Below are 8,198 nucleotides of genomic sequence, written 5' to 3'. Positions count from 1 at the left end.
TTCCCGCCTCCCCGCTTCTCCTCCCGCTCCCTTCCCTTCCCCTTCCCGCCCCCCCCCAGCCCCCACCGCTTCTCTCTGTTCGCCCCCCCCCCTCCCCCGCACGCTCCTCCCCCCCCCCGGCTCCCGGCTCTTCCCCTCCCTTCTCTGCTGCCCCGGTTCCGCCCGTTTAGCTGCTTGGCGCCCGCCCTTGCCGCCTCTCGGCTCTTGCCCCCCCCCTTGGCCTTCCCCGCCGCTCCCCTTTTCTCGCGCGCCGGGGTGGCGCTTTTGTGTTTCTGGTGGCTTCGGGCCCTGCCCTGCCCGGCTGCTCTCGGTTCGCTTGGGCCCCCCCCTCCGGTGCCCCCTCCTTTCCCTTACGCTCCCGTGGCCGTGTCGGCGCGCCCGCCGGGCCCCCTTCCTCCCGCTCAGCGTCCTTATGGCCCCAGCCCCGCCGCGCCCTGCCTGACCCCCTGCCCGGGGGCTCCCGGTGTGTTTTTTCGTTGGGCCTGGCGTGCCCCTGCCGCTGGCCCTTGGGCTGGAGGGCCGCCGTGTTTTCTTCGTGGGTGCCCCCTGTGGGCCTCTCGGCCGTTCCTCTGCCGGGCCCTCCCCTCCGGCTGGGGGGCCTGGTTTTGGCGCCTCTTACCTGCCCCCCCTCGTCCTGCCTTCGGTTGGGTTCCTCCTGTGCGCTTGCATCCCCTCCTCCGTGCTTCGCTCCTACCCTTTGCCTTGCTGCTATGGCTGCGTTGCCACCTGGTTGTTGCTCGCCGTGCTACGTGGGGTTGGTTTGCTCCTGTGCGCCCCCATCGTGATCCCTCCGCCCCCTCGTTTTTTCTCCCCCCGGGGTCACTCGGCCGCGGTTGCCCCTCTCCCCGCCTCTCCTCGGTTCCTCGCCGTCGCTTGTGCCTTACCGCAGTCCTTTGGGGTCGGCCCGGCCGGTGCGGTGGATGGGCCTGCTCGGGGGGTGGCCGCCTCTTCCCCCGGTGGCTGCCCCTGCTTTCCAGGCGCATTTTGCCGGCCGGCGCTGCTTGCCCCGGCCCCTCGGTCACTGTTTCTCCCCATCTGCTCGTTTTGTTATCGACGTCTCCGTGTGGCCGTTGTCCACGCGCCCTCCTTTTCTCCCCCTCACCCGGCACGCTCCGGCTGGGCCCGCTGGTCCATCGGCCCTGGGGGCGCTTCTCCTCGGCTCGTCCCTACTTTGCCCTGCTGGTCCTCGGCCCCCTGCCAGCTGTTCACCCTCGCGTGCACTGCGCCACCCTTCGCGGGGCCCGCTATTGGCCCACTCCTGCTGCGGGCAATTCGTCGCTCCTCCTCTTCTGTTTCCGTGCCGCTCCTCTTGCCCCAGCTCGGGGGCCAGCGCGCCTTTTCCCTCCCCTCCGTCGCCGGCCTCGGTTGGTGGGCCCTGCCGGCGATGGTTGGGCTGGCCCGCTCTCGGCCCGTCCCCCCTCCCTCCCGGGCCCCCTGCCTCCTCGCCACGGGGGTTGGGGTCCGCCTCACTATTCTTCTTTGGTCATTTGGGACCGCCGGTTGTCCGTCCTTCGGCTCTTTCTGGGGGACCCGTGGCGTGTGGTGGTTTGCCCAGCTCACGGCGCAACCGCCTTTCGGTGTCCCCGCATTTGCCTGTCCCTCTGGGCTGCTCTTGGGCGCGCCCTGCCCTGCCCCGCCCCCCCCTCGCCCCCCCCTCCGCGCCCCTGCCCTCCTGCCGGCGGTGTGCTGTCTGGGTCCCCCGGTGCCCCCTGCCTGGGCCCGCTTCGCCTCCGCTCCCTGCGCCTCCTGCGGCCGCCCGCCGCCGAGGCCCCCGCTTTGGCTCCTCCGGCTCCGGTCGGTCGCTCTCGCGCCGTGCGCTCCGGCTCCGCTTCCTTCCTTTGCTCGTCTTTTTGCCTTCCGCCGGGTCTGCCGGCTCCGGGTGGTCCTGCGGCCCTGGCCTCGGGGCTTCCTCTCGCCCGGTCCCCTGGTTGCCTGCTTCTGCGGGGGGGCCTGCCTTCCCTTTTGCGGCCCCCGACGGTGCCGCCGCTGCCCCGCTCGGGCCCCCCTCCTTCTTGGCCCGTTCTCTTCTGGCGGCCGCGTCTTTCCGTTATCCGCTCCCCTTTGGCCCCCGCTTCCCGTGCCCGCCCTGCGTGTTGGCTTCGTGGACTCCGCGGCCGCGTCTCTCTTGCCTTTTCCCCCTCGCGCGCTTGCCTTCCTCCCCGTCCCGGGGTCCGCTTCTCTTTGCCGGGCCGTGCCCGCTGCGGCTTTGTCGGTGGCCCTGGATGTTTTGCTCCGCGGTTTGCGCCGTCGCTGGCCGACGGTTTGGGTGTTCTTGGCCGCCCCGCTTCCGGCCCCCTGTTTCTGCTCAGCCCCTTGTCTCCCCCCCGCTTGTCCACCCCTTGCGCGCCTTTTCCCGGTGCTACGCCTCCGGCTCCGTTCCCGCATCCCCGGCCCCGTGTGGCTCGGGTGCCGGTTTGCGCTTGCCTTGCTCGCCGCCCGCGGTGCCGCCGCTGTTCTCCGACTTGGGCCTGCGCCGCGGCTCGGGGCCGTGGGTTTTGGCCGGACGCTCCGCGTCTGCGCGTCTCCCCCCAGTCCTGTTTGCCCTGCCGCCCACCCGGCCTTTGGCCCGTCGTTGCCGTGTCCCTGGGTGGGGCCCGCGCTCACCCGTTCCTCTCGGCCTCCCTGTGCCGGCCTCCCTGGCTCTGCTGGTCCCGCTCCCTCCGGGGGGGTCGGCCCGGCCGCGGGGCTCCGCTCTTGTGTTGGCTCCTCGGCCCCTGCCGGCCTCGTCCGCGGCCCCCCGTGCCCCGCCCGCCGCCCCGGTCCGGCCCCGTGGTATGCCCCTCGTCGGGCCCGGGTGGTGGGGCCGGGTTCCCACCTCGGTCTGGCGGCCCTCTCCGCTGGCCGGCCCCCCGCGGTGCGGTTCGTCCTGGTTTCGCTTGTGCTCCACCGCGCGCTTCGCCCCCCTCTCTTCGAGCGGCTCTTTGTGGGGTGGGGGGTGGCGCCTTGGCCCCTCCGTCCCGGTTGCTCGCCGGCTCTCCTCGGCGCCGCCCGGGGCCGGGCGGCCCGTCGCCTGGGCCCGTTGTCCCTCTCCGGCCGGTTCCGGGCGTCTCGTCCCTCGGCGGGCGGGCTGCGCAGCGCCCCGCTTCCGGTCTTTTCTCTTTCCCTGCCTTGGTTCTCCTTCTCACTCGTCCCTGGGGGCCGAGGGGGGCCCGGCTTGGTCCTTCTGCCGTGCCGTGTCTGGTCCTGGCGCGTGCGGCGTGGGCCCCGGCGTCGGGGTCCGCCTCTGCGGCTCGGGTGCTTGCTGGTGTCAGGCCGGTCGGCCGTCGGCTTCTCCCTCCCCGCCACGGGGGGGGGGGGGGGGGCTCCCCTCCTCGACCGGCGGCCGGGTGGTCTTCTCTCTGCCGCCGCTCGTGTGGCCTGTGCGGGGGGTGTCTCTCCCGGGTTCGCCGCCGGCTCCGTGTTTTGTTCCGCCTGCCTTCTCCTGTGTCACTTTGTCTGCTCGCGCCTTCCGCTGAGTCTGCTTGGCTTGCGTTTTTTCGCCTTCGTTTTACCTTTTGCTCCTGGTTTTGCTTCTCTCCTCCTCCCCTTTGGCTCTTTTGGCCTCCTGCCTTGCCGTCCCCTTTGCGCGTCCGCCTCGCGTGCGTGTTCCCGCTCTCTTGTGTCCTCTCCGGTTCTCCCGCCTTTCTGGCTCTCTTTGATTTCTCCGCCCCCGGGTCCGCCTCCGGGCCCCGCTTGTGGGTTGCGCTGCCCTCTTTTTCTCCGGCCCCCGGGGTGTGCCTTGGCGGTTGCGGGTGCTTTTCCCTGTCTGTTCCGTGTGGCCGGCCCCCCGGTGGTCTCCCGTCTTCCCGCCCGCCGCCTCCTGCTTTTCCGGCGTGTGTCCGTGCGTGTGCCTTGCTGCGACGGCGGCCTCTTTCCGGTTCCTGTTTTCCCTTGGTGCCTGGGCCGTAGGCGCGGCGGCTCTCTGGCTGCGTTTGGCTCGGCTCCTCTCCCCCTCGTGTGGCGTCCGGTTTTCCGTCTCCGTCCGGCCTTTGTCCCCGTTCCGTCTGCCCCCGTCCCATCTCCTCTCCTTTGCGTTGCTCCGTCTGCCGGTCTTCCGCCGCCTTTTGTGTTCCGCCCGTGTGGCTTCCGCCGCGCGCTTTCTGCGGGTGGTGCGTGCTCGCTGGCCGGTTCGCTGTCGCGGGGGCCCTCTGTTTGTCTCGCCACCCCCGTTGCCTCGGCTTGGGCCGTTCTGCGCCCCTGGCGCCCAGCCTGTCTTGGGGCTCTCTTTGTGCCGCTCCGGGCGTCTGCGGCTCGTGTTCCGGCCTCGCGCTGGCCTTCCGCCCCACCCGGCTGCTGCGCCTGCTTTCCTTGCCTCTCCCCGGGTGTTGCTTTGTTCCCGCCCCAGCTTGCTCTCGCCGCCCCTTTTGGCTGCCCCCCGCCTTTTGGCCGCCCGCCGGCGCGTCTCCCCGCCGTTCCGGCTGGGGCTCGCCCCTCCCGGTTCTTTCCCTCCGTTGTTCCGGCCCGTCGGCGCCCGCTCTCTCTCCCCGCGTGCCGGGTGGTGCCGGTGTGTGGCTCGCGGCTCGGCCCGGGCTTGCTCCTCCGGCGGTCTCTTTCTTTGCGCCTCTGTTCCCCCGCGGCGGTTGGGGGTTTTGCTTTGCCTCGGCTGGCCTGTGTCCCCGGTTGGTTCCCGCGGCGGCTCCTGCGGTTTTGCCCGGCGGTGCCTGCGGTGGCGGCGGTGCCGGCGGTGGTCCTGCCGCTGCCCTCTCCGCGTGCGGCCGGGCCGGCTGGTTTCTCGGGGGCCTTCTCTCCGGCCTTGCTGGGCTCTTCTTCCGGCTGCTGTTGTCCGTCCTGGTTCGGCGCTTCCTTTGGCGGGCCGGGCCTTTCCCCGGGCTCTCCCGCCCCCCTCTCTCGTCCTGTTGCCGCCGCCGCCGCGTCCGGCGCCTTTTGCGGCCTCCCGCCCCCTCCGCCTCTGCCCCTTCCGTCGTCCGCTTCTCCCGCCGCTCCTGGTGGTTCGGCTGGCTCCCGTCTTGCCTCGGGTGTTGTCCCGGCCGCCGCGTGGGTTTGTGGCGGCCGGTCTCTTCCGCTCCTGTGCTTCTCGCGTCCGCGCTGTGCCCCGGGTTGCGCTTGCCGCCCCGGGCCCTCGTCCTTCCGTTCGCCCTGGCTCCGGCTTCTGCCGCGGGTCTCCTGGTTTTTTCCTGCCTTCGGTGCTGCGCCGCCTGGGTTTCCGTGCGGTCTGGCTCGCTCTGGTGTTCCGGGCCGTGTCTCCCGTGTGGTCTTCCGTGCTTGTGCCTGGCGTCCCCGCGGGCTTCTTCCCGTCTCCGCGCGGTCTCCGGCCCGGGGCCCGCTGTCCCCGCCTCTGTTTGTGCTTGCCGCTGCGGTCTTGTCGGTGTCCCTTGCGCGGGTCTCTGCTGGCCCTCCGGTGCCCCGGTTTCCCCCGCCGCCCCGGCCCCCCCCTCTTCCCCCCTGGCCTCTGCGGCCGCTGTTCTTCTTTTTCGTCCGGCCCGGTTGGGCGCTCTTGCGGTCGTGCTTGGGCGTTCCCGGCGTCCGCGGCGCTCTCGGGCCCGTTGGTGCGCTTTCCGCCGCGTGCGTTTTCCCTGCCCCCTCGTCCTCCGGCCCCCGCGCTTGCGCCGCTTTGCCGGGCCCCGGCTGTGTGCCTCCCCGTTTCCTTTTCCCTCCTTGGGCTGCCCGGTGTCTCTCGGCCGTCCCCCGTGTCTCTCCTTTGCCTCGGTGCTTGCTCCCGTTCCGGCTCGCTGCTTGCGTTGGCCCCGCCGGCTGCTCTCGCCGGGCGGGCCGGCCCTCTTGCTCTCTTCCGTCTTGCCGGCCCTCCCGTTGCCCTCTTTTCGGCCTGCGCTCCGCCTCCGCCGGTCCTCCGGGCTTTGGCGCGCTGTTCTGCGCGTTTTTTCTGGCCCCCGTCCGGGGGCGCCCGGTCCCCCTGGCGTTCGTGCCCCCCTCTCTCGTCCTCCGCCGGCCGGGGGGGTGGGGTTCCTGGCTTTCGCCTTGCTGGTCCGGGCGGCCCGTGCTCCCTTGTGGTGGCCTTTCCGGCCCGCTCCTCCTTTCTGGTCGGCCTTTCTGCGGGCGCCCTCTTGCCGTCGGGTTCCCCCGGTTGCTCCGTTGGTTCCGCCTCGCGCTTCGCCCCCTGGCCGCGGCTGCTGGCGGTCCGTGCTGCGGTCGCGGGGGTTCTCCCTTGGCGGTTGTTCCCGGCCGGGTTCCTTTCTGGTGGGCCCCCTGGTCGGGTCTGGGCCCCCTTGGCCGGCTTTCTCCCCCCGGGGGGTTTCCTCCTCCCGGGCGTTCCTTCTCGCCTCTGTGCGGGCTGGCCCGCTTGCTTTGCCCGCCCCCGCTGCCTTGGCCTTTGCTGGGTTGGGGCGGCAGCTGTCGCCGCGCCATGGGGCCGGGCCCCGACGTGCTACTCCCCCTGACTGGCCCGGGCGTCCGCCGGTCTGTTTTCTTCTTCCTCTGCTCCGCTTTTTTCCCACCCCTACTGGCCGCTTGCCGCCGGCCGCGGCCCCGTCTCTTCGCTCACCGTGTTGGCGCACCGCCCCTTCCTTTCGGTGTCCTTCCTGGTTGGCGGGTGTTCCGCGGGCGGCTTCCCCCGGCTGCCCTCTGCCCGTTTCGGTCTCGCTCGTCGCGCGGTGTCGGTGTTGTCCGCCCAGGTCGCCCGCGTCTTCTGCTCCCCTCTTTTTTCTGGGGCCCCCGCCGCGCCTGCTTGGCGCTCTGTTTTGGCGATCCCTCGGCCTCTCCTTGCCGCCCCCGGCGTCTTCGGCCTTTGCTTGCCGGCTGGGGTCGGGGGGGCGGCGTCCCCCTCTTTTGTCTTTTTGTTGTTTGCCGGTTGGCCGTCTCGCTGGTGTTGTGGGCGGCTGTGGCCGCCCCGTCCTGGGTGGCCTGTACCGGCGGCGCCCCCCGCGCTTGCCCGGGTGCTGCCTGGGGTGGCCCCGGGGTGGCGGCTGCCCGTTTCGGCGTTGGCCCCTGCGCCCATCCTGGCCCTCTCCCTGGCGGCCTCTTGTGGCCTCCTTGGCGGCCCCTGTGCCGCGGCGTGTTCTTCGGCACGGTCCGGTGGTCTCCCCCGGTTGCCGGGGCGCGTTCCCGCTCCATCTTTCTCGCTTCGCGGCTGGGGGGCTGCGGCCGGTGGTGCGCCCACCGCGGGTGCTTCTGCTCCGGAGTTGCGTGGTCTGGGCCCCGGGGCGGCCCGCGCGGCCAGTTCCGGGTCCTTTCTTGCTCTGGCCTGGCTGTGCCCTGCCCGGGCCTCCTTTGCTTGCTCTCGCCGTTTTTTTCCCCCTTTTGCTTGGCGCGTTGGCTCGCTCCGTTGCTCTCTCTGTTCGTCTGCCGGTGGCTTTCTCGCGTGCTGTTGTGCCCGTCGCCTCCGGTTTCTCTGTGTTCCTGCGGGGTGGTTCCTGCTTCTGTGGGCCCGTCCCGAGGACCCTCTGCCTGGGCCGCGGCGCTTCGCTCCCTGGGCGGTGGACTCGCCGGGAGGCGGCCCTCTTTCGGACGGCCTCCCTGACTCTGCCCCGTCGGGGTCCGTGCTTTTCCTATGCTACCTGCTGCATGTGACCTCCTGTGGTTTTTGCTCTTGGCTGCTCCCCCCGTGATGCTTCCTTAGTCCTCTTGTTTGTTTTTGTTGGACCTTTGGACCGCACCCCAGGCCACCCATCCCCCGGCACCCCCCCCCCGACCCGGCCACCGCGCGCCCGCCCGCTGGCCACCCCGCCGGCTGCAGGGATCGCCCCTCGCGTGGCCGCCTGACGTGCCCGCCACCGCCTCCGCGGCCACAGTGCGTGCGACCCCAGGCGCGTTGGGCGGCCCCGCCCGACGTGGACTGGGGCGTTCCCCCCCGTGCGTGGTGTGCGGTCTCTGGGCCCGCGGCCGCCCTGCTTCGCCGTGGCTGCAGTCTGCCCCGTCCGGTGCTGGCGTCACCCCGGGCCCCATCGTCCGGGCTAGCCCGGTGTGCCGGGCCGGCGGGCGGGGGTTCCCACTCCGTTGCCCATGGTCGGCTTGCTGGCTGGCCCCTTCGTCCGCTGCGTTCCTTCTGACCTCCGGGGGGGGCCGGGACTCTTCTTTGGGGGGTTGCTTTTGTTCGCGTCCGCCTGGTCTCCACTTCCCCCTCACGCCGCGCTCGCTGTGCTACGTTGGGTCCTGGGCCCCCCGCTGCCGCTTGTTCTCTCTTTTCTATTTGTTTCCGGTGCTCGCTATCTTTGCCTCAGGCGGCCTGCCCTGGTCTTGGCTCTTTTTGGGTTTCGCACTTTGCGCCGCCTCTTGTGCCCCGCCCCGTCTCACCCGCCGCTGCC

The 8,198-nt window shown here is 71.9% G+C and overlaps 1 protein-coding gene across 1 annotated transcript; it reads right to left on the bottom strand.

The window, feature by feature from the left end:
* Positions 1-1,098: 1,098 nt before the first annotated feature.
* On the bottom strand, positions 1,099-2,385 carry LOC109171718 (spidroin-1-like). Its single transcript, XM_019320775.1, has one exon. It carries the CDS (start codon positions 2,383-2,385, stop codon positions 1,099-1,101), a length of 1,287 nt encoding a protein of 428 aa, XP_019176320.1.
* Between the last annotated feature and the right edge of the window lie 5,813 nt (positions 2,386-8,198).

The sequence above is a fragment of the Ipomoea nil genome, unplaced genomic scaffold (genome assembly GCF_001879475.1).
Source record: "Ipomoea nil cultivar Tokyo-kokei standard unplaced genomic scaffold, Asagao_1.1 scaffold0361, whole genome shotgun sequence".
NCBI classification, from domain to species: Eukaryota; Viridiplantae; Streptophyta; class Magnoliopsida; order Solanales; family Convolvulaceae; genus Ipomoea; species Ipomoea nil.
The sequence above is the reverse complement of the archived record's forward strand: the minus strand, read 5'-3'. Positions and strand labels throughout refer to the sequence as shown.